Here is a 26,345-nt window from a genome sequence, read left to right as displayed (position 1 = left end):
TCATCTCTCTAGAAATAACCTAGGTATTCTCTGGAGTCCCAGGTGCTCTGTGCTCTCCTCTTTACATGATTGGTAGTTGTGCCCTCCTTGTCACCGTCCTTTGGAGAATTTCTGACCCCTTAAAGACAGTGCCTGTGTCTTACTCATCTTTTTCTCTACTTAATACCTTGTTCATGGTAGGCCCTCGGTAAATGTTTGTTGAATTAATATACTAAGGTCAGTAGAGTGAATGAATTAAGAACCGGCAGCAACCAAGTCATCAGTAAGAATATTCTGTTTAGAAAGGGCATTTATTCAACAAGCACTACTTTAAAAGTTTGACAATAGCTAATATATGTCTATAATTGAAAATTCGGGAACTATAGAAGGTACTGTTAAGGACTCAATGTTTGTGTCCTCCCAGAATCCTATGCTGAAGCCCGAACCCCCCAGTGTGATGGTATTTGGAGGTGGGGCTTTTGAGAGGTGATTAGGTTTAGATGAGGTTATGAGGGTGGAGCCCCAGGATGGGATTACTGACCTTATAGGTAAAGGAAGGGACCAGAGCTTGTGCTTTCCACCACGTGAAGTACAGCAAGAAGGCTACCCTCTGTAAACCAGGAAGTGGGTCTCACCAGAACCCGGCCCTGCTGGCTTCTTGACCTTAGACTTTGCAGCCTCCAGAACTGTGAGAAGTAAATGTTCATTGTTTTAAGCCACCCAGTCTATGGTAACTTGTTATACCGGCTGGAACTAAGACAGGTATGTCATAAAAATATCCCGCTCCAAGCATCCTTCACCCATCCTGTTCCCCTCCTCACAGACAACCAGTGTTTTCAGTCTGTTACTGTCCACCCAGTGATAGTTTAAGCCTATTCATGCAACTTGTTAGGCATCTTTTCCCGCTTTGACCCTAGCGGGAGTAAGCTGTATGTGCTCTTCCATACCTTGCTTTTACATTTACCAAAGATATCGCCAGATGAGTGGGCTTCTTTACCCTATTTATGACCATACAGTACTCTGTTGACCGTACCATACTTTCTTCAATCCTCTCTTGATGGATACTGAGATCATTTTCTATCGTTTGCTGTTACATAAACTGCAGTGGGTAACCTTGCACATACATCATTTTGTAGGTGCTCGTGTATGTTGTAGGATAAGTTCTTAGAAGTAGAATTACTGCTATTACCAAATATCCCTAAAAGAAGATGTACTGGCTTTCACTCCCACATGCAGTGGGTCAGAGTGCTTGTCTCCAGCTCTATTCATTTCCTATAGCTGCTCTAACACATGACCACAAACTTGGCGGCTTATAAAAACACGAGTCTGTCATCTTACAGTTCTGGAGGTCAGAAGTCCAAAATGGGTCTTGCTGGACTAAAGTCAGGGGGTGTGTGGTGCTGTGTGTCTTCTGGGGAATCTAGGGGAGAGTCCATTCCTTGCATTTTCCAGCTTCTAGAGGCACCCACGTTCCTTGGCTCACAGCCTCTTCCTCCATCTGCAGAGCCAAAGCAGTGGTCGAGTCCTTCGAATTACTCTGACTTTATTCCATCATCACTCTCTTTTTCTGATTCCGACTATTCGGCCTCCTTCCACATCTCAGGACCCTTACGATGACATTGGCACTCCTGGGAAGTCCAGGGTACTCTTCCTGTCTTAAAGTCAGGTGATTAGAAATCTTAATTCCAGGGCACCTGGGTGGCTCAGTCGGTTAAGCGACTGCCTTTGGCTCAGGTCATGATCCTGGAGTCCCAGGATCAAGTCCCGCATCGGGCTCCCTGCTCAGCGGCAAGTCTGCTTCTTCCTCTGACACTCCCCCCCCCCCATGTTCTCTGTCTCATTCTTTCTCTCTCAAATAAATAAAATCTTTAAAAAAAAAAAAAAGAAATCTTAATTCCATTGGCAACCTAATTCCTCTTTGCCACATATGGTAATGACACGGGTCACAGGGAGTAGGACATGGACATCTTTGGGGGTCCGTTTTGCCAACTGCACTTGCAATCCAGGATGCTTTCTGATTTTTTGATCTTCACTAATCTAATAGGTGAAAATGTGGATTCATAGTTTTATTTTGTATTTATCCTATTTGACTGAAATTAAATATCTTTTGGTTTGAGCTATTTGTATTTCTATTGATTCTCTGTGGCTTCTGCCTATATTTCCTTTGGGATTTTGGTCTTTTTTTTTTGGTCAATTGTAGGAGTTCTTTATGTAATAGTTACACTCATAATATGAGTTGCAAATATTTTCCCCATATGTCTTTTGACTATGGTGGCTTTTGCTATGGGAGTTTTTTTTAAATCTTTGTATTTTATCAATTTTTTTGTGATGGGGGTCCCTAAGACCACCCCGACGTCAATGATTCATTAGGAGAATTCAAAAGGTATAACATATAGTCGTCCTCACAAGTGTGATTTATTATAGCAAAAAGGTATGGAGGAAGAGCTGCAAAAGGAAAAGGTACATGGGGTAAAGTCTGGTGGGGGGGGAACCAGGCACAAATTTCCAGAGTTTTCTCCCAGTGGAGTCACACAGGAGACACTTAATTCCTACAGCAACAAGTTGAGACAACACTTGGGAAATGTCACCAACCAGGGAAGCTCAGCACCCAGAGTTTTTATTGGAGGCTGGTCATGAGGCACCCTCCGCCTAGCATGTACCCAAATCACTGCCTCTCAGAAGGAAAGCAGGGATTAGGGTTAAACATAAACCACGTTTATACGGTTGAGGCACCATAAATCCCTCTTATCAGTTAGGGAGCAATGGGAACTTTCCCGAGAACCCAGGTTCTCAGAGTCCAGCTGAGGGCCAACCTCACAAGCAGACCTGTCTCAGGAGAGCAGCCAGGCCTGCTAGGTTAAACTCTTGTCTGCAGTTTTCTTTTATAGCTTTTGGGTTTTACATTCCCTGTTAAGGATGTCTTCCCTACTCAGAGTTATAGAAGAATTATCCCTAGAATATTCCTTTAAAACTTCAGTTTCTTTTTTAAAATGTAAATATTTCATCAATTTGGAGTTTATTCAGGGTTACTGTGTAAGATATGGATCCAAATCTTTCTTCCACTGTTGTTGCAATACCATTTGTTGACTATTCCATTCGTTTGAAATACCACCTTTATCACACACTTATTTCTTCTTTGTGTTTTGATTTCTGAATATTTCTTTTCTTGCATCAATCACCCTTCAAGTACTGGCGACATTCTTTTAACCATTGAGGCTTTATAAAATGGAAGGTCTCCTAGGGCAGGCCTGTCCTCATTCCTCCTCTTTTTCATCCCTTTCCTCCCTGTTTTTGCTCTCCAGGCATTTACACAATGCCTGCCTGCCTTATGGCTAGGTGTGGGGAGCTGGGGCTCATGCCCACTTGTCCAGGAGGACAGACAAATGCATACAATACAGATGCATGTGCACAGGCTATCAGGGGAGCGGGAAGTAAGGGGCTTGGTGTCGAGGACAGCTTCCTAGAGGAGGTGAATCCTGGAAGATGAGTAGGAGCATTAGCCAGGCAGAAATGGCCCTGGCCAAGTGCAGGAACAGTATGTGCAAATGTGAAGAGGCTGGACACAGACTGGACCCACACGTGAGTTGGTGTACATGTGGGGGTAGTGGTGAGAGATGGTGCTGGAGGGGGAGGCTGGGCCCCAAAGCTTGTGGAGCCTACCATGCCCCACCAAGAAATTCCACTTTGTATCTAAACAGGAGGGGAGCCATTCCAGGGGTTGAAGCAGGAAAGTGACATTAGATTTTGATTTCAAAAAGATTGCTTGGGCTGCAGCATGCGGACTGGATGGAGCAGGGCAGGAGTTTATTTCCGGCGATGTTTGTTACTCACCCAGGTACATGATAATGAGTCCTTGAAATGGGATAATGGAGAGGACAGGAGAGAATGGATTTGAGGAAGATCTAGAAGATCAATAGAATCCGTTGATCATGTGAATGTAGTTATGATGGGGGATGGCATGATAGGGAAGAACCCAGCCTGGGTAAGCGGGTGGACAGTGGGACCAGCGGTTGAGATGGGGAATATAGGAGGGGAGTGAAGAAGAGGCAGCGACTTCCAGTTCAGATATGCAGAGTTGCAGGTGTCTGTAGGACAACCAGACATAGACATGTACGAGGCAGGTTGCTGCGTAGACCTGGAGCTCTCGCCCGGGAAAAGGTTTCTTTGGTGGGCCCAGGTGTGATCAATGGCATTTTCATCGATGTGGCCAAAATTGCCAGGAGAGACAGTTACAGTGAGAGGAGGTGTGGCACATGAACCCTGAGAAATGTCACCTTAAATGATTGTGATTTTGGACAAGTAGGAAAGAAGGTACTCTTTCCACAATGGTTTCAACTGACATTTCAAGTGTACTTTTGGGGTCTTCTCCTCCTGAATAAGTGAATGTGTACATTTATATATGAAGGTGATGGCAACCCAAAAATATGAAGCCACTTTCCCCAGGAAAGGTGGTGGAAAGAGGACTAGGAGAATTATTTAAGCCAACGGAAGTATAAATGGTAATTTATGTGCTAGCCACTTTGGACCTGTGAGGCTTTTGTCAGACTTTTGGATTAAATTGCTTTTGATGCAGTTACATGAAAGATGTTACTTTGAACTGTAACCTTTGCCAAGTTTCAGTACCTCCTGTGGTTCTTTCTCAAAATGTTTGGCTTTTTTCCCCCCAACTTTAATGAAAGCATTTTTTTTTTCCTTATATGAAGAGGTCTTGTTTCTTAAGTGTAACCTAAAAGATGAAAATGAGGTGATTTTACATTGCCACACCCTTAAATGGTAGATGGAAGCTTTTAAAAAGGCAGGTGTCTTCAATTTCAGAAATCAAATTAGAAAAAAAAAAATGCCCACTTAAATTCCTGTTCAAACACTGCAAAATTCCATCAGGAAAGAAGGAGTGAGTGCACAGTCCCCTAGATTTTTAGTGCTAGGTATTCAGAGTTATAGTTTGTTTACTTCCTAAAAAGGGTCTGCTCTTCCTAAAACTTGTGTCCATGCATGGTGGCAGCATCATTTGAAAGTACCATTAAATCTTCGTAGCTTATCAGTTCATTCCCCTGGGTACTATGAAAATAGTTTTCTTCTGTAACTGCCTCCCTTTTGAATGATACTTAATTTTTACAAATATGACTCTCCAACATCCAGTTGTGAGACACAGCATGACAAGTCTTTGAGGGAAGAGGCTGTCCGTGAGGGGCTTCATGAGATCTAGAAACTCTAATTCACGGACAGACAACTCTCCCACCTCAAAGAAGGAAACTTAGAGTTGCTCAACATTTATAGAGCCTATTAAATAGCAATAAATCCCATCTAGGTGTTTTAAGTGAGTTGGTGCATCTTCACATAGGTGCCATTTTAAAATATTGGCTAATTAAATGAAATCTAAAACCTGTTGTCCTTTCAGATTTTTCCCCCATGAGACACAACAGTGATAAATGTAGGAAAATTTAAATGACAAGTTACATTCTCTTTGTCAGAGCTGTTTTTATCCCTAGTGTGAAATCAGAGATTTTCATCTCAACTTTGTCCTTTAACATTTTTCAAATGTTACATTGTGCTATTTTTAATCCTGGAAAAAATGCACATGATTGCTTTTTTTTTTTTTTTTAAGTCTCCATGCATGGTATCTCTTGACTAGTAGGAATCTGAATTGGTGAAATGCCCAAATACTAATATAGAGCCAAATAAAGGAAGAACCTGCTCACTTGAAGCCAGGGTAAGCACGTAAGTGTGTCCTTTCATGGTTTTGATACTGTACTCTAGCTATGCACGGTGCTCACACTGGAGAGGCTGAGTGAAGGGTGCATGGGACTTTCCTGTACATTTTTGTAACTTCTTGTGACTCTATAAGTATTTCAAAATTATTTTTTTAAAAAAAGTGAAGCAGCCCCCCAGATAGCCCGCACACACAGAAGCGTTGGGCTGTATTCCTGAGTGTGGTCGTGTATGGCACGAGGCCCTTCAGGATCAGGGCGACCACCTCACCCCCCGGAAATTCTGGCTCAGCCGGGGGGCGAGGTGGGACCCAGGCACCCACAGGCACCTCCGGAGAGCGCCCCCCGGCACCCACCCCCGCTGCCCTAGCCCGACCCCCGAGGCAGAGCCCAGGCCCGAGAGACCAGGCCCCAGCAGGAAGAAAGGTGTGGAGGGCCTCCCGAAGCCCCCATTGGGCACAACCCTTCTGGGCTCGGAGGCTCCGGGGCTCCCGGACGGACAGACGGACGCACTCCTGATGTGCGGTCCCCATGCTGTGAAGTCAAGTCACTGTGAGACCGGCACGTGCAGCCAGCTTGATCATTACCCGGCTCACACGCCCGACTCCCCGCTCCATCCTCAGAAAGGAAAGTGCTCTCCCCGTGGCACTTCGGTTTCCCAAAGAGAGGCTCCCAAGCGACCCAAGGATAGAGTTAGGAATCACTGGAAATGGCAACCCGCTGATAAAGTTCTAAAAGACTCAAAGCCTTAAAAAATGTATTTGTCTGTAAGAGAAAATAAATGACAGCTAAAAATCTCAAGGCATGTAACCTGTTAACTTTAGGTTTTAACAGTTTTCAGACAGGAGCTTAAGACTTGTCACAAGTCACCACTTGTAGATGAATTTTGTACTTTGTAATAATGAGGTACAGATGAAGGGTTTTGTTGCCTTGCTTTAATGCTTAGTAAGTTTTTTTGTAATAATCCACCTTTATGTTACCCTGTTGAGAGCTTGTGTTTTAAAACTCTTGCTTCGTTCTCTTACCTGAATCTTTAAGAGGGAAAAAAAAAAAAAAGGTTAAAATTAAAATATCTGGGAAATAAGTCCGGGTACATCCAACTTTAGAAAATATCCGCATTGGTTCTTTTGGAATGCTTGCCTCAGTGGAGCCAAGTCTCGACAACTTCACGTTCACATTGTGTTTTTCTTTAAAAACTAACAAGTAATGCTTTTTAAAAATATTTTTTCTTGGGGCGCCTGGGTGGTGCGGTTGGTTAAGCATCCGAGTCTTGGTTTTGGCTCAGGTCAGGATCTCAGGGTTGTGGGACTGAGCCCCATGTCGGGCTCCATGGTCAGTGCAGAGTCTGCTTAAGACTCTCCCTTCCTCTCCCTCTCCCTCAAGTAAATAAATAAAATATTAAATATATATATATTTTTTCCTTATAATTGTAAGCTAATTTATTTGGATGGTTAAAATATTGGTTTAAACACCTGGTCTTTTTTACCTTAAGCTCCAATTCAGTATTAGATGTGCTCCTGTGTATTTCATGACCAGGACTATCTGGCTGTTGGGTGATTCATAAACTTTCCTGAAATATCTGAGCTCCAGGTCTGGCTCTTAGCTCTTAACCTGGGAGTTGTTTCCATCATAGAGTTCTCAGAGGCATGTTTCAGAGGTAGAGGATGCCAGTTCATTGACTCATCCTGTTCATCTGGATGTCTTTAGAATGTGAAGTGTTTTTCCAGAATGATTTCACGAGAAAGGCCACCTGAGATGTTGCTACCATGAGGACGTTGTACCCACTCTCCTATTAATGACAATTTTATATATTACTTGTATTCAGAGTTCCCTTAAAGCAAACATATTAAAGAAATTATGGAGATAATTTTGGTTTGGGCTATATAACTTTCATCTTCTGATAATAATTTTGTAAACTTATCAGTAATTTTAATATAAGATACAAGAGAATATGTGAAGCAAGAGCAGAGTTGCTTTATTATTCATGACTGAGAAATAGTTACATTGAAAATGCTGCTGGCAAGTCAAAGGACACTGATAGCATTAACACACATGACAATTTTTCTGGAGAGAAAGCTTTATCCGGCCTTTGAGTTAGTAATTTTATTCTTTGTTTTTAAAAGGCTGCCGTATTCACTTGAGCTCCATGGGAAAGGTGCAAATAACTAAAAACAAGCAAACAAAATGAACAAAAAAAAAAACAAATGTGGAGGTCAGGAACTCATTTCCAAGAAAGCAGCTTATAGGTCTTCTTCTAAAGGGAATGACAGCCCTGTGTCTTAAACCACCTGGCATCTACACATATGTCAGCAGCACAGTATTCAGCAGAATTGATCAGTATAATATCCAGTACTCAGATGTCACCAAGACAGTGCTTTGATACGTGCTACGGATTCTGTTTAGGGATAAACAAGTGCACCGTACATTTTAGCGCTATTTCCATCAAAAGTCCCCCTGTCTTTGAGTTAAACTGAAGTTAACAGAAATCACGTGTTTCCCAAGTGGTAGGAATAATTAAGTATTGCTGTGGATTCCATGTCTGTCTAAAGCCTCAACGAATTGCTTAGCTAGATCAGTATCATGTGGTCAGTGTGCTACCCATTGTAGAATACATAGCATTGGGGCCTACCACTGCCTGGATTGAGACCTGCTGAGGGTGCCCTGTGCTTTAAAAAAAAAAAGAAAAAAGAAAAAGAAAGTTTAAGAAGACAGTCCAGAGAGCAGTCTCTTAAACCTCTTGCTTTTTGAATACATAAAACTGTTGCTGCCAAACAAGGCTTTTCCAGAAATGCTCTGTAGTGTGGGGGAGGGGATTCTGGCATGCACAGTTGTAGGACGACAACAGAGGAAAAAGTGCCCAAACCCAGTGCTTCCAGAGAAGGTGGTAGTACAGGGGCTGTACGGGCTTGACATTTTCCCTGGGGCAACAAATATGTATTCTGCCTACTATGGACCAGATACTGTTCCAGTTACGGGGGATATAGGATGTGACCAAAGCAGGTGTCTGTCTTTATGGAGCCCCTGGTCTAGGGGAGGGGACAGTGGGAGTCCAACAGTAAACAAACAAGTATACATATAATCTGTCAGATGGTCATAAGTAATAGGGGGAAATAAAATGGGAAGGAGAATAAGGGGTGCTGTTCTGGGGGGGTGGAATAGCATGTAGTTTTTCTATAGGGTGTCAGAATAAGTCTCACTGATTAAGGTTACATTTGGGCAGAGATGTGAAAGAAGTAAAGGGGAAAGCCATGGAGGAAAAGGATTCCAGACAGCTGGACGGCAGGTGGAAAGGCCCTGATGTTGGTCTGTGCTTGATGCTTTGGGGGAACAGCACTGGAGGCCAGTGTGGCTGGAGTGGAGTGAGCAATGGGAGAGCAGAGGCCTGATAGGGGCTGTGGCCAGAGGGTGGACAGCCATATGTAGGTTATTGGACAGACTTCTGCTTTGACTCCAAGTGAGATGGAAAGCCACAGGAGGATATGGGGCAGGGGAATGACTTGAGCTGACTTAGGTTGTGACACCATTACTCTGACTTTAGAGGTAAAGAGGAGAGTAGGGGACCAGTTAGGAGGTTATTATAATGATGCAAGTGGGAGATGGTGGAGGCTTAGACCAGGGTGGTGGCAGTGAGTTGATGAGGATAACACCAAGGTTTTGGGCTCAACTAGAAGGATGGGGCTGCCATGTACTGAAATGGGGAGGCTGTAGGAGGAGCAGGATGGGAGGCGTTCAAGGGTTTGGCTTTGGATGTGTTAACTTCGGAGTCCTCCTCTGGAGGCAAGCTGGAGTTGTGGAGCAGTCCCTTGGACAGCCAAGTGTGCAGATCCAAGTCGGGGCTGGAGAGCCATAGGTACTTAGGAGTCACTAGAGTATAGATGGTATTTGAAGCTGTGAAATTCATCAATATCACCTCCAGAGTGAGCACAGAGAGAGAAGAGAGGTCTGGGTCCTGTCATTTCACAGAGATCAGGGCATTGATTCAGAATTCACAGAGAACCATTAATTAAGAATTTTCCTAATGTCCTGTCCCTTTTTAAATAGATAAACATGTCATTGTTCCCTTTTGAGACAGTCGTCTGTTTAATAATGATTCCTGAATTTCCTTTTTTTTTTTTAAAGTGACTTTTACCTGATCAATTGCTAATACTGTTCAAAATGGATAGGTGTGTTTTGGTCTAGAAACCTGATTTTTGTGGAACATCATTTTAAAAAGGACAAATTAAAAGAGATGTTTGTAGCCATAGAAAATTGAGGTCTCAGAAGTAATGATTACTCAAGCTAGAAGGTAGCATTAAGTCCAGTCTGTATTTTCCACTCTTACTCCTTTTTGAAAGTCTCGCTTTGGATTGTGATTTCATGGTAGGCAAACCTGGTGGGTGAAAACTCGGAGGACGTAGTATTAGTAGACTGTTAGTTCTGTCACACGGAACTTTAAATTCTTTTTTTCCTTTTGCCTTTTCTAGCCCATATTTGCGTTTCTAAATGAAGAAAAGTTTAACGTGGATGGGTGGACAGTTTATAATCCAGTCGAAGAATACAGAAGGCAGGTAAGTCATGTGGTGAATCGCAAACATGCCCGGTGACAATATGTTGTTGGTCATGCTCTTTGAGCATCAGTGAAATCCTTGCAAAGTCTAGCTTAAATGGCAGTTATAGCTTATTTTATCTATTACTCTGTAATTTATGAGCTCATTCCATAGCCATATGATATGTTGTTCATGAAATGAATCAAATATTTGGAGTCTAGAAGAGTCAAACTTCTATACCTTACTATTTAGGAGTTCATGTCACTATATATTTACGTATCCGGGAGCTGAACTATCACTGACAGCTAGATTCAAATTATATTTATTCTGGTTTGCAGATTGAAATGAATTAGAACAGTTTCCCTGTAATGATGACTTTTCCAAGAAAACTTTGATGAATGTATATTAAAATTGCTTTTATTGCTCTCTTCTGTAGACTTCACCCACGTGCATGATTATGTGCTGTAACAAAGGCAAGAGGCTTCATACAGTGTTGCTGTTCAGGGACAAAGGTCTCTTGTGGCATTTTGTGAAGAAGAGCCTGTGCATTTTATGTACAAGAGCCACAACTTGACCTCTGGTTTAACCAAATCTGTAGGCCAGCAAGGAGTTACGTGATGGAGTTTTTCACAGTTCTCATCCCATACAGCTCTTAAAATAATTGGGAACTTTTGTCGAGTGAGCTTTGAGAATCAGATCAAGCCCAATTGCCTTATATGAAAAGGCAGTGAATGTAAAGTAAAATCTTAGAACCCTAGACTTGAGAAGAACCTTCTAGCCACCACCTCCACTACCAAGCACCCGCGCTGATTTTTTTTTTTAGCCTTGACCAGTGGTGTGCATATTTGTAAGCAGATTCGATGCTCAGGAATGAGGGTGCAGGAGTTAAATCACATGCATGAGGTGGTACATCCTCTGCAGCTTTAGACTGTTAAGTTTTCAAAGGCTATATATACCTCTCATTTTAATGACCTCTGTTCTGGGTCAGTTATTGAGGCAGAAGAAAGACCATGAAAACATTTTGCATGTTCTGGAGACCTCTGTAGCAGTATGTATTTAAGTATCTGTACCTTAGTTTTGGAGTGTTGCTGACAATATTAAGACTTAGTTTTTAGATCAATGTTTCTAGCTTGAAACAAGACAGTTCATGTTTAAGATTGCATGCATATACGAACTATTGAAAGGTATCTTGTTTTAGACTGCCATTATATTTCATCTTTTCTTCTTATAACTTTCTCATGGGACTTAAAACTCTCTAATTGGACTCAGCATCAGACTCACCTGTTTGGTCCGTGGTCTATAGGCCCAGACCTAAGGAAAAGGTACAATGTCTGTCCCCAAAGCAAGCACCCACATAGCTCACCTTTGTGTGTGTATTTGTGTATTTGTGAGTATGGGGAGAGAATATTCCACCACCTCTGGATCTTGTCCATACTAGATACGGTTTTGTGGGTGGATGACAGGATGGGAGGTGTACTCTGTGTCTCCCGGTCACATTAGTAGTGTGCTTAGAATGCAGATGACTGTATTTCTCACACAACCTACAGAGTGATCACCGATCCCAAACCACTTGATTGAAAAAACTTTTAGGAGGTGGCGAAATGAGCCTCCCCAGAGGGGTTTTCCTCTATTTCCCCTCTGTGACTTTCTTCATAAACTTAACCTCTTTCTACTTTGGAGCAGACTGAAGCATTCACTCTGTTTTGAGTAGGGATAGGAAGTAGCCCAATTCTCTTTTCTACCATCAGTTAGACACAGGTTGAAACTACATGATGCACTTTTCTTTGGGGTGGGGGTGGGGTACACAGGTGGGCGATGAACTTGGGTTTATCTGTATTGTACAAGTAGTAAGAAATAGTTTGACATGAAATAAAGGAAGATCTCAAATTCAAGAGAATCTGTATTGACCAATGATATTTCAGAATTATGGGAACCACCAGTGTTTTGTCTTGTGTTCTTCTGTTGTCTGGATTACGGATCTGGCTCCCTTTAGTACAAATGGTAGACTGTCCCTACCCTGTGGTCAAAGAGGCATGTGCAGATTCTGCTAGAAAGAAGGAAGGAGAGCCAAGGCCAAATCCAGAGATGAAGTTGTGCAGTACTGACTTGGACTTCCTTTTTTCCTACAGGGCTTGCCCAATCACCACTGGAGAATAACTTTTATCAATAAGTGCTATGAACTCTGTGACACTTACCCTGCTCTCTTGGTGGTTCCATATCGTGCCTCAGATGACGATCTCAGGAGAGTTGCAACTTTTAGATCCAGAAATCGAATTCCAGTGAGTACTACAGTTAGTTTCCCTCAAAGATTGCCTTTTATCCCATAAGAATAGTAGTTAAGTCAGAGAAACACTCTTGGAATTTCAATCCACCATATAATTTTTAAGTGCCTTCTGAGTGCAAAGTACTATGCCAACTGGGAAAAGAAGTAAGACAGCACCCATCTTCCATAGCTCACAATCAAGGTCAGAGAATGAGCGTAAACTAATTGTCATATGAGAGAGGGTATAAATAATGCATAGATCAACCAAGTGCTAGCTGGAAGGAAAGAAGGAAGGACGGGGGTTTTATGGTTTTCACTTTTGTAGTACCATACCTGACATGTGACGGGCTCTCCATGAGCGTCGGCTGAATCATACTGGAAACGACACGCTGCCTGTCTTCTGTTATAATAGAGCACATGAGTGCCGGCTTTAGTAGGTCTAGCTCGTCCTCATCACGTTTGCAAGCTGCCTGAATGCCATTAGCAAACTGGAGCCAAGTGCAGATTATTCCAGACAGTATACTTACGGTATCATTGGACCTAGTTCACAAAGTTCTCTTTGGCTCTTAAATATTTATGTATGAGTCATACCGTCTACTTTGTGTGCATAAATTTTATTGACTAAAAATTTAGAGAATTTTTTCCCCTCTTAATTTTCAGGACATGTCATAATAAGTACATTGTTTTGTTTTGGTTTTCTAAATAACAGATTTTGGAAAAATAAGGACTGAACAAATTAAGATTTAATGTCACCTTGCCTTTAACTCCAAGTCTAGAAATTTTTTGTCCTTAAAAGGACATTTGTGTGGAACTTTTGTATAATGTCAACATAATAGGAATCACAACTTTTAAAATTCACTCGCTCCTCTAATTATGAGTATCTGTTCATATGTTAATGATCTATATCATACTTGAACATATGTTTTTTAGGTCATTTTGCTAGAATGTAGTGCCAACGAGGCTAGAGTTACAAGTTTACTTACTCCTCTTCTGCTCCGTTGTGACATACTTTTCCATGCCATAGCTATAGACTCCACCCCTGTCTCGCCTATAGGAGAACTAGGCTAGGGTAGTGTGGATCGATTTTGTTCACGCCTTCATTCAGTTGAACATCGACCGTGTCGTGCGTGTGTGTGTGTGTGTGTGTGTGTGTGTGAATTCATGGGATTTGGGGCAGGAGAGGAGATGAAACAGCTGTGCCCAGTCCACTGTGGACCTACTATTCTCCACTATCCTGAGTGAACGAAAGTCTACTGTAGAGCCAATAGAATGCTTAACTTTTTACTTATTTAGCCATTTTATTGATCCTTCTTACTTCATAATGGCCACCAGTCTGCCTTTATTTTTCCTAATAAAGGCTAAGCTCTCCATCATGTCTATATCTTTTTAGATTACCATGCTTAAGAATATTTAAGAATAGGGTGCCTGAGTGGCTCAGTTGGTTAAGCGACTGCCTTCGGCTCAGGTCATGATCCTGGAGTCCCCGGATCGATTCCCGCATCGGGCTCCCTGCTCGGCGGGGAGTCTGTTTCTCCCTCTGACCCTCCCCCCCTCATGTGCTCTCTCTCATTCTCTCTCTCTCAAATAAATAAATAGAATCTTTAAAAAAAAAAAAGAATATTTAATAGTAGATAATGTAGTCTTTCTGATACACCTTCTAACCCCCTGACTCTTGACTATACCCCAGAAAATGTATTTGATTTTAATGTGAAATCATTAATATTTGCTATTCAGTTCTTTTTTAAAAGCCCATATAAAAATACAAAAGGAATTGATGAGAAAGCACTCTTGTTATTTTGTGCATAAATAGGACATAAACGATTATAAGATATTGTTGAATAACAAAATGATCCACGTGCATCAGTGTTCCCATTAATGCATACATCTGTTCTTATATGCATCCCTGTGTTCTCAAACAGGTTTGTCTTAAAGTTACAGAAGTCCTTACATATAAGTAATACATAGTTATTTTAGATACGTTACAAAATGCCGATAAGCAAAACAGGAGTCTGCCCCCTAGTGAGAACCACAGTTAACATTTTGGTCTACGTTCTTCCAAACTTCCTTCTATGCAGACATATTTTTGTTAAAAAAGATGAAATTATTCTGTAATTTGTGCCTCAGTCCGCTTTCTCTGCGTAGCATCGTCTTGGAAAGAGATGAGTGTGTGCAAGGGTTTCGGTGTACCCTGACGTATTATATCCGTTTTCTGTTGTGAGACATCTGGGTTCCTTTTAATCTTATACTATTATAAACAGTGCTGCGATCAACATCTTTTGGTGGCTAAATATGTGTGTACATCCTTAATTGTCTATGGCTTCTAGATACTAACCTTAATCGGAACAACCTAATATAGTACCATATACTTTGAAAGCAGTCATGGTAGTTGGTGTTATGAAGTGATCATTCTTTATACCTGTGAGTCAAACAGCAAGCATCCTTTCTAAGAGGATAGTCGCGATCCCAAAAGAAAAAGAAAGAAAGAAGCAAAACAGCTTACAAGAGTAGCATTTCTTAATGGCATGGTGATTCCAGCCTTAAATCTCCCAGGCAGGGAGAGGAGGGATGGAGGGAGGGAGGGCACTGTGGTGGCACACGGCAGTTTCTTGCCTAGGACCTGATTTAAATTTAAAAGTTGGTGCGGGTGTTTATCAAATAACAAGCCTCTTGTATGTGTAGCAGTGTGCTCTTTTAAAGGTGATCTTGTATCAAATCCACATGTTGTGCAGCTTAAACTTACAGTGTTGTAGATCACTTATATCTCAGTAAACCTGAAAAATTAAAAATACATACATACATGCATAAAAGGAATCTCCTGTCTCTTACCTGTCTCGAAACAAGGGCCACAGGAGGCAGGCTGGGCCGGTGTCACCTCCACGTTGTTGGTTGGAAAATGGAGGTCCAGGAGACCAGTGCTGGTCCCAGGGCTTCCCAGTTCTGAGCCTTTGGATTCTTAGGGGCCACAGTGGTGTTTTTACTGGTCTCTGGCATGGCACAAAGACTCAGTGAATGAGTACTCATTCACGCTACTGTATAATCTTTTCTCACTAACTTGTTGTCACTATTATGCACATCAGTTTTTATGAACATCAATGCTTATCATTTGCCATCATGGAGGGGGTGACTTCAGAGATGACAACGCATTTGGCCTTGTAGTAAGTGAGCTTCTTCAGTTCTTGCGTCTGCTTTTCACAATTTTCCCTATCTGACTTCACAGGCCACCTGGCCTGCCCCTCGAATGTACTTTACATGTGTTCTTCGCTCATCCTCCCAGCAGGGCCGTGGAGTCATGTTCCCCCACCCCCATTTGATGAAGGAGGAGAGGGGAGCGACAGAGGCTATGAGCTCCGTGCCCAGGTTACAGCCACAACAGAGATGTGCCTCCCCCAGAGCCCACACTGTTGCCCACCACAGTCAACTCCTGGCTCCCTTTTTGTTTTGTTTTGTTTTTTTTTAACAGCTTTGAGATCTAATTCACCTACCAAACAACTCACCCACTTAAAGTGGACACTTCTATAGTTTTTATTGTATTACATTGTTAGCTACCTTTTACAGGTGGTGTTTCTCCTGCGCCGCAAGCTTAGAAACCGGGTAACCCCCGTGCTAGGCTTGTGTGCAAAGTGCGGCTCTCCAAGCTTCATCGTGGGACCTCTGGCAGCTCTGTGGTCATCCTGAGAGCTTTTTTTTTTTTTTTTTTTTTTTGGCTTCCCTTGGGTTTTTCTCCCCACTATGTGAGATTCTAGAATTGAGACTGTGGGGGAGATGACCTGTAGAAGTGAGCTGGTCTTATAGAAACACATTGTAGCAGAGATGATTTCCATTAGGTCTCACTTCTTGCTAAAGCTTGTTTCTGTCTGAGAAATCCAGCGCAGGCTACAGAACTGAAGTAGTATCAGAAGCCTTTTATTTCCTTTAAGTGATAGAACTTTATTTTAGGTAAGCATTTAACCTCTACGAGATGTGGTGCTAATTAAGAAAAGACTAGTAAAGCAATTGGTTATTCTAGTTGTCTCTGAATAGTCCTCATTGTGCACACACTGTGATATCACACGTAAACAAGTATTCTCTTCTGGCCAAATCAGACTCACTTCATCATGATTGTTTGTGCTTTATTATTTTTTTTTTATATTTCTAACGGTTTTGAGGTTTGTTTTTTTTCTTGATAGCTTAAAATTTCTGAACTCACCATAGGTGCTGTCATGGATTCATCCAGAAAACAAGACAGTCATCGTGCGTTGCAGTCAGCCTCTTGTCGGTATGAGTGGTAAACGGAATAAAGATGATGAGAAGTATCTCGATGTTATCAGGGAGACTAACAGACAAATTTCTAAACTCACAATCTATGATGCAAGACCCAATGTAAATGCGGTGGCCAACAAGGTGAGTATATTTAGTGACACGCTAGATGCTTATCTTACGGCTAGCATGCCATGCTTTATGTGAATGTTTCTGCACAGTGTGTCAACATGTGGGCTTACATTAATAGTTAAACTTAGTTGAAATGGGAAAACTGGTTTGCTGAGGTAGGAAGTAGTTTTAATCACAAAATGTATCTTGAAAGTCGAATCTATTAAGATCAAATGAGAATAACCTTTAGGTAAATTAGGTGGGTGTAGAACTGTAATGAACTTCAATTTTGGCAAAAGTTGGAGTCTCTTTGGAGCTCTTTAGGCTGTTCTTGATCCCTCTTGATATATATACTGCTGAAGCATCTACGAGGAGTTGTGGGAAGCCAAAATTGTTAAAATCCTCAATCTGTAGCTTTATCCAGACGGTCTCTTCACTATCCTTATGAATGGGTCTTCTCATTTATAGAAGATAATTGAAGAAATGAGTAGATCTCTGTACATGGATTTTATAGTCATGTGCACACAGTGTTATTGTTTTCAAAGAAAATCTGTCTCCATTGTCTTCTTGGCTTTCGTATGCAGAGTATGCCGAGTGCCCCTGAAGTTGATCGGGGTCATCATTGTGAACATCAGTGACTAGGTAGTGTCGCTTTCAGAAGCTTCCACAGAATCTGCCGCAATGTATAAGGCCATTTGTACACTGAGCAACCCCAGGTTATTATGCTTTTTACATTCAACTTCTCCTCTTTGTTTCGTTTTTCCCTCTCCTATCATTTCCAGCTGTCACTTGCCAAGTGCCCACAGTGGGCCTGCCCTGGGCTGTTCACCGCCATTGCGCCTTTCAGAGTTCTTGTTTCTCATCAGCCATAGGCTTAAATGTCATCATCGTGAATACTTTGCTTATCCGAGGTCACTTTTCTGGCATCTTCAATTAGTCATTGCACAAGACAAGACCCTGAAAGCAAAACAAGTCCTCAAGCAGCTCGGCGAGATGCAGCAGCTTCCTCAATGGAAGGGTGTGTAAAATGGCATGCGTGTGCAGCTCCACTCGCCATTATTTGCACACGGATTGTGTGTCTTACACGTTCACATCTGCGGAGTCCCTTCTGCTCCCTGTGTGCTCTTGGCCCAGCTATCTGTTATTGCAGTTGATTTTTGTTTCAGTAATGGAAATGATTTTGAAATTATAGGTAAAGCAATCAGGGAGTGTTGTTGACGAGTAAATTAGGAAGTAGAAGTAAAACATTTAGGAAATTAAGTCTAGAGATGAATATCTTCTTGCATTATTTGTAATGTTAGGTATTTCTGTTCCATCCCTCATATATAATTTGGAGTTGAAAACATGTATAAAATGCAATATTTGCATGTATACATTTAACCTGAAATAGATATGATGTAACATTAAAATGAGGTATTTAGAAAGATTATTTTAAAATATGAAAATGTATAAAATGATTACCTTTATCATATTAACTTTAAAGCTTATTGTGATAGCAGTAGAATCTCTTTTTTTCCCCCCCAGCTTCCAAGCAGAATTCTTGAATGCCTTTTTTTAACACTCAGGAAATATACCTGTGTTACTAGTGCTCTTGGAATGAAGGGAAGGAAAAAATTAAGGAAAAAACCTAGGCTTTGAAGATCTCTGCAGCATTCTTTAAAAACCAAGCTCCCGTTCCCTCCTCCCTCAGCTGTGTCTCTCCCCTAGTCATCTATATCCATAGCAACAGGCCCTTGAACCTTTATGTCGTCATACTAGATAATCAGGGTTGTTCCATTTTGTTGAAGAGAAGGAAACTGAAAAGACTTCAAAACTAACCAGAGATGGAGAATTTGAACTTTTGGGAACTCAATCTATGCTTGGCTAATTGATTTTTACCCTTCTGACTTCTGTTCTCTTTGGACCTGATCGTTCCTCCCTTGTGGATATTTAGAAATTTACAGCCCCCACCCCCAACGTAATAATCAACATTACACCATTATAAAGTAAACAAACAAAACCCAGGCAAGGGGCAAAAAGTCTGTTTTGCCTTTTATTTTTCTGCATATTATCTTCAGTTATTTATGAAAGAAACTCCAGCATTGAGAATCTTTGAAAATCACTGTAACTATTTAAAAACCACATGGGTAGAGAAGCAGGTCATCCATGGGAGGGTGACTTGTCATTGCATTAGAGACTCGCAGCTCTGGCAAAACTGAGGCTCGCTGTTTGCTCCCAGGCTATGTGCCTGCAGGTTACGAAAGTGACTGCCAGGTGGATAGGGGCACCTCTGTCGGCCTCTGATCAGAGCCGCAAGGTGTTATGTGCCCTGAGGCATGGATAACCAAGAAGAGGGAAATAGGGCTCATCTGTCTATTTATTCATTAGCTACTAACTTTTTTAAAAACAACAAGTTTGAATGTGTTTTGTCTACTTATACTGATGCTGTTTGTGACAAGCTTTAAAAATATATTTCTAAATAAAACCTATTTTCTTACCTAGAGTCTGGGAAGACCAAGACCTCTGGCTTGTACATAGGTCTTTAGGTTTGAAATTCAAGTGGTTGCCTTACTTCTATCCTGCAGGAAACCATTGTGACTTAACCCTGGAAAAAAACCATGGGCTGCATTGGCCCTTCTGTTCTGAGTTACAGGTTATATATTCTTTCTATTGTTATAAATAAAAAGAAAAGAGGCAAAATGTAGCAACAGCACATTTGTCCAATGCCTTCCCCTTCCATTTCAGCTTGGAGAACGTTGCTTTCTTGGCAAGTCTCTGAATTATTTAACTTTTTCTTAAAGAGCCAGAGGCCACATGTTCCATGGCATTTTAAAACATGAGGCAGAATGCAGCCATTCCATTTCTTTTGCTATACATGGAAAATGGGTATCTTCGCCATGCTGGGAAGGGGTCTGGATGCCTGTCCTGGCAAGTCACTCCTCACAGACGCCATGGCAGATGATGACCAGCTTGTCTCCTCTTGAAACCTTTTGCTCTTTGAGGGCCTACTCGGCGCAGTGCAGCTCTCTGTCCCTGGTGTTTGCATGGCAGACAGGTGGTCATGGTGCACTAGAAAAGGTCTGGGCCTTGAACTCGGACACCTGGAATTCTACTGATTGATTACTATGTACCTTTGGGGATCGTTAAATAGCATCTCTCCTCATTGACAAAATGGGGATAGTGATACCTATCCAGCGGCATTGCTGTAAGAATTAGATAAGAGGATGTAAAGCAAGAATCTTAGTATCTGGGACTTCACTGGGGCTCACTAAATGGTGGCTGGTGTTAACTGTGACAGAGTAGGACTCCTTTTAATCCTGTTTAGCCTACCTAGTGTTCTCACTGAGGCTCAGAGAGGTTGAGTGCTTTGCCTCAAATCACAGAGCAAAGAGAGGCTGAAGCTGAGCGCTGTTCGAGTTAGCGCCGCGCCCCGCCCCTCTCCCGCTGCCGAAGAGTACTGCTACAAAACCCATAGGGGAAAAGGACCCTTGAGAACCGCTCTTGCCTTTCCAGATCCAGAAGAAGAGCTAGTAATTATGGAACATTTTGAAGTGATTTTTTTTTTCTTGCAAATACAGATCCCCAGGAAATTGCCAGCCTGCTGTTTCGTTTGTTTGTTTGTTTTTTCCCCGAGCTCAGAGTGTGACTGATGTTGTTGAGGCTCAGTGTTGGATGGGAAGTCCGGTCACGTCAATCACTGCATCCAAGCTGGAAGGTTTTAGGTTGAGATTTGGAGGACCAGTAACTTGAAATATTTGTGTAAGTTTTCTGATGAAATAGAAAACCCAACTGACTGTTTGTGTGTCTTGCTGTTTCTCAGGCAACAGGAGGAGGATATGAAAGTGATGATGCATATCATAACGCCGAACTTTTCTTCTTAGACATTCATAACATTCATGTCATGCGGGAATCTTTAAAAAAAGTCAAAGACATTGTTTATCCTAATGTGGAAGAATCTCACTGGTTGTCCAGTTTGGAGTCTACTCATTGGTTAGAACATATCAAGGCAAGTATATTTTGAGAAAAGTACATACCTAAACAAGAAAGTCATTGTTTAGTGGGACAGGAATCTTTTTTAATTCCTTCAATTTTATTTTTTTTTAAGATTTTATTTATTTATTTGACAGAGAAAGACACAGCGGGAGAGGGAACACAAGCAGGGGGAGTGGGAGAGGGAGAAACAGGCTTCCCACGGAGCAGGGAGCCCGATGTAGGGCTCGATCCCAGGACCCTGGGATCATGACCTGAGCCAAAGGCAGACGCTTAATGGCTGAGCCACCCAGGCGCCCCTAATTCCTTCAATTTTAAAATTGAGCAGTGACAGATGAAATAATTGTTGTATAGGGTTCTACATTTGACAGTTTTGTACCTCTTCATAAAATGCTTACCTTAAGTTAAAGATTTCACAACATCACTCCAGAACAGTTTGAGAGTTTGTAGAGATGGCACTTTCCATCTTGTCAGTAGTAAGTTAGTTCGGTCTTCCATGCAGGTTTGTTTAGAAACAGCCAATTTATTATCCAACCATTACTGGGTATGACCCTCAAGGACCTAAAGAGAGATTTTTTTTATTGAAACTTATCTCAGATTGACTTACTTTAAAGAATGAACTTTGTGCTTAGATTATACTCAATCCTTCATCTTGATAAAAGCATCAAAAACTTCCAGTCTTTTAAAGTACTTGAAGCTATTTGAGGGAACTAATACCTTTAGAAGGTACCTTTTTGTTGTGTAAACAAACAAAGAGCCTATGTTAAATAGGTGCATTATTAATATAAATTGTTTTCTAGTCAAATTTTACTTTCAAACTTGATAGGAATCATATTTTTATTTGGCCTGTCTAACTTCCTTTTTTCTTAATTTGTCATTCTCAAAAATGAATTGCAAAACCAATTAATTGTAACAGCTAAGGTAATGTGGGGTCCTAGATGGGATCCTGGATTAGAAAAAGGACACTGGGTGAAAATTAAGGAGCCTTGAATAAAGTATGGACTCTATTAACAATAAGTTAAGAAGTTTATTAATAACTGAATAACATGTCAATATTGGTTCACAGGTTGTGGCAAATGTAGTACCTTTATAACTTTTCTATAAATCTAAAACTACTCTAAAATAAAACATTTATTTTTAGAAAGTATTACACTCTTTATAGGCAAAGCAGCACGCTAGATCCTATGAATGGAAAAAGGTATGAGACATACTTCCTGCCTTTGAAGAGGTTTGTACGGTTGAAGAGGTGACATGCACATGTGGAAGGAACAGGGCCTTTGGGATTTGGTGGGGCTTGAAAGCAGAAGGGACGAGGGGACCCATTCTAGAGAAAGAGGCAGTCTGGACAAAAGCCCAGGAACAGGCCTGGGTGAGGCCTAGTTGGGAAGAGTAGACTCCTACTCTGAGCTAGACAGGAGAGAGACTGGTCAGAAGTAGGTCTTCTTCAATGGCTCAGGTATCTGAGGAAATTAGGAGTCAAGGCCATCTGCATAAGATGCAGTATGGAAGTTAGGACCTATGGAATATGGAAAATGCTGTAAAAGGCCCCTGTAAGTTTTTATAGGCTTGTCCAAAGAGAGGGAGATACGAAAGAAATGAAAGAAACTGTCGGTGTTCTCTGGCGAGGCCAGCTATAACTAGGGAGCCCAGATAGACACCTTAGTGACCTCTGACTCAGGGTTTCTCAGGCATAAGTCACATTGTGCTAGAAGATGGGGGAGCACACGGCATCAGGGAAATCCAAATCAAAACCTCAATGAGATACCACCTCACACCAGTCAGAATGGCTAAAATTAACAAGTCAGGAAACGACAGATGTTGGCGGGGATGCGGAGAAAGGGGAACCCTCCTACACTGTTGGTGGGAATGCAAGCTGGTGCAGCCACTCTGGAAAACAGGATGGAGGTTCCTCAAAAAGTTGAAAATAGAGCTGCCGTACGACCCAGCAATTATACTACTGAGTATTTACCCCAAAGATACAAATGTAGTGATCCGAAGGGGTATGTGCACCCCAATGTTTATAGCAGCAATGTCCACAATAGCCAAACTATGGAAATAGCCAAGATGTCCATCGACAGATGAATGGCTAAAGAAGATGTGGTATATATATACAATGGAATATTATGCAGCCATCAAAAGGACTGAAATCTTGCCATTTGCAACGACGTGGATAGAACTGGAGGGTATTATGCTGAGCGAAATAAGTCAATCAGAGAAAGACATGCATCATATGACCTCACTGATATGAGGAATTCTTAATCTCAGGAAACAAACTGAGGGTTGCTGGAGTGGGGGGGTTGGGAGGGATGGGGTGGCTGGGTGATAGACACTGGAGAGGGTATGTGCTATGGTGAGCACTGTGAATTGTGTAAGACTGTTGAATCACAGACCGGTACCTCTGAAACAAATAATAAATTATATGTTAAGGAAAAAAAAGAAGAGTAGGAAGGGAAAAATGAAGGGGGGGAGATCGGAGGGGGAGACAAACCGTGAGAGACTATGGACTCTGAGAAACAAACTGAGGGTTTTAGAGGGGAGGGGGGTGGGGGGGATGGGTTAGCCCAGTGATGGGTATTAAGGAAGGCACGTACTGCATGGAGCACTGGGTGTTATACGCAAACAATGAATCGTGGAACACTACATCAAAAACTAATGGTGTAATGTATGGTGATTAACATAACAGAATAATAAAAAAAAAAATTAAAAAAAAAAGGGGGAGCAGAGATATGGGTAGCCTTGAGCTGGACCTTGAAGATCGAGTGGGAATCAGCAGGGGTGGGGGCACATTTGGGCTGTGCTCCTTCTGGAAGCTCTAGGGGGAGAGTCTTGTTCCTTGCCTCGTCTAGCTTCAGGTGGCTGCTGGCATTCCTTGGCTGTGGCCAAATCGCTTCATTCTCTGCTTCTGTGATCCCATTGCCTGCTCTCTGTGAAATCTCCCTCTGCTCCTTCTTATCAGGATACATGGGATGTAATTTAGGGCCACCTGCATAATCCAGGATAATCTCTCCATCTTAGAGTCATTATCTTGATAACATCTGCAAAGTCTCTGTTACCATACAAGGCAGTGTTCACAGATTTCCAGGGGCTAGGACCGGGACATCTTTGGTTGACCCATTATTCAGCCTCGCACACTATTTTGCAGCCCCAGGACTGCTGACAGATACATGGCATGGCCACCACTAACCTGCATTCAGGTGAAATGGTCCCACCACTCTGTGCAAAACAGGGCAAGCTTTGCAGGCGAGGAGACCACCACCACCTTGGCATATGTCCCATATCCTCATCCTAGTCCATCAACGGAGCCCCAGCAGGGTAGAATGTCTCTGTGGTTTCTGGAGCTTACAGTTTCTCTCTGTCCTTTTCAACACTCTTGCCCGATAGCCCTTCCTGTTATTTTGTGTTTCTTAGAATGTGGCTAGCCGGCAGCCAACATTCATTTGAACCCATGCCCCATGTCATCACTTTATGGGGATTCTTTCTTTTAGGCCAAGACAAGCTGGTGGTGGGGATACCATTTCTCCCCTCGCTTCAGAGAGAAAGGAACCACGGTTCTGTGATTGGCTCAGTGGGTGACATGTCAAAAGTGGTGGAAGGAGGTTTCAAACCCAGGCCTCCAGGCCATTGAGCCAGCGTGCCATACACTGCCTCCCCGTCAGTCACAAATCCATCTGATTATCAGTTTCCAGTGGTATTTTTGAAAATCTGATTTCATTTCACTAGATAACTAGCAGCATTCCTGTTGAGAAGCAATGGTGGGAATTCATACTTTATTGGAAAACATCTAATATTTTTAAAGATGACGGGCTGAGACTGTATCCCCTTTTCATAAGGGAAGTGTCTGGAGTGAAGTCGCCCTCTGTAAGAGGGCAGCAGAAGCTCAGCTTCCTTAAGTTGAATTCAAGTAATCTGCTATATTTCTGTTGCTGCTCAACAGCCCTTTCTTCAGAAGTGCCTCAAATTAAAATTATAAACAGGATTTTGAGGAGATACTTAAAATGCTTGAAGAACTAAAGCTGCTCTAGTCAGTTTAAAAGCGATGACTTCTGTACGAATAATTGATGTGCCGTCAGGTCCCCTCACCTGTCCTTCTCGGCACTACTTTGTCCACTTATCTGCAGTTACTGTTTATGTCAAAATAATGAAAGTACATAGCTTCAGAGGCACCTGGCTGGCTCAGTCGGTGGAGTATGGGACTCTTGATAGCGGGGTCATTAGTTCAAGACCCACATTGGGCGTAGAGCTTACTTAAAAAAAATAAGTAAATCAAGTTAAAAAAATAACAGAAAGTACGTGTCTTTAAAGTTCTTTATACTAGATCTTTCACTTAGTCTGATTTTGCCTTGAATCCATGAAAATGACCATAATACATGACTGTTGCAGAGCTGTTAGGATTTGGGGGGCTCCAGAAATGGCATCATGTATGTGAATGGCTGATGAGCACGTGAAAACATGGAGCCCTCATACACTGACAGTGGCAATGTGAAATGGTCCAACCACTTCTGAAAACAGCTTAGCAGTTTCCTAAAAAGTTAAATAAACATACATTTACTGTATGATCCAACCATTTCACTCTTCGGTATTTACCCAAGAGAAATGAAAACTTAAGTCCCTACAAATCTGTGGGTGCGAAAGTTCATAGCAGCGTCATTCATAGTAACCAAATGCTAGAAACAACCAAGTGTCAATCAGCTAAGGAGTGGATAAGTAACATATGACCGGTCCATACAATGGAATACATCTTGGCCATAAAAAGGAAGGAAATACGGACGCAGGCTACAACACGGATGCACCTTAAAAACATGATGCTAAGCGACAGCAGCCAGACATGAAAGATCACCTATTATATGATTCCATTTAGATGACATTTCTAGTAAATGCAGAACTATAGAGACAAAGCAAATCCATGGCTGCCGGGGGCTGAGGGTGGGAGCAGGAATTGACCTCAGGTGGCACACGAGACTTTGCGGCCAATGGAAGCCCTCTACAAGTGGATTGCGCTGATGCCCACGCAGCTGTATACATTTATGCCGTCTCATCAGACTGCACACTCATGATGGGTAAATTCCATGCTTCATAAAGGATAACTCCATAAATACCTAAATCATCCAAAAATGACATCCTAGCAATAACTCTTTGTATACATAAATTTAGTAGTATTTCTACGTCTCAAACGTTTACCAGAAGGCTGTCACTTTATCTTGACGTAGGTATTCTACTTCCAAGCCACAGAATAGTTCATATTTTGTCAATTTAAAGGCTAAAAGGTGATTTCCCTTGTGTCAGGCCTTTAAGGTCTAGACTAGACCTGTTGGGCCAGTGATTTTTCTAAAATGATCACTGCTATGGGTTGAATTGAACCCCGTCCCCCCAAAATTTCATCTATTGAAACCTTGACCCCCCAGGACCTCAGAGTGTGACCTTTTTAGAACTAGGGTCCTTGCAGATGCAATGAGTTCAGATGATGTCATACTGGAGTAGAGTGGGCCCCTGATCCAGGAAGACTGGTGTCTTTATTCAAAGGGGAAATTTGGACACAGAGACACAGGCACAGGG

At 42.0% G+C, this 26,345-nt stretch overlaps 1 protein-coding gene across 3 annotated transcripts in view; it reads left to right on the top strand.

Annotated features, from left to right (window-relative positions):
- The window catches only part of MTM1 (myotubularin 1), a 94,862-nt gene that overhangs the window by 53,278 nt on the left and 15,239 nt on the right, over positions 1-26,345 (top strand). For all 3 annotated transcript variants that reach the window (XM_036102384.2, XM_078064772.1, XM_078064771.1), the window contains 4 exons: positions 10,151-10,234; positions 12,343-12,492; positions 16,668-16,856; positions 20,623-20,808. In XM_036102384.2, coding sequence (XP_035958277.2) covers positions 10,151-10,234; positions 12,343-12,492; positions 16,668-16,856; positions 20,623-20,808 — 609 coding nt within the window. The remainder of the gene's footprint in view (positions 1-10,150; positions 10,235-12,342; positions 12,493-16,667; positions 16,857-20,622; positions 20,809-26,345) is intronic.

The sequence above is a fragment of the Halichoerus grypus genome, chromosome X (assembly GCF_964656455.1).
Source record: "Halichoerus grypus chromosome X, mHalGry1.hap1.1, whole genome shotgun sequence".
In the NCBI taxonomy this organism is placed as follows: Eukaryota; Metazoa; Chordata; class Mammalia; order Carnivora; family Phocidae; genus Halichoerus; species Halichoerus grypus.
Note: the sequence above shows the minus strand (reverse complement) of the source record. Positions and strands in the feature narration are given on the sequence as shown.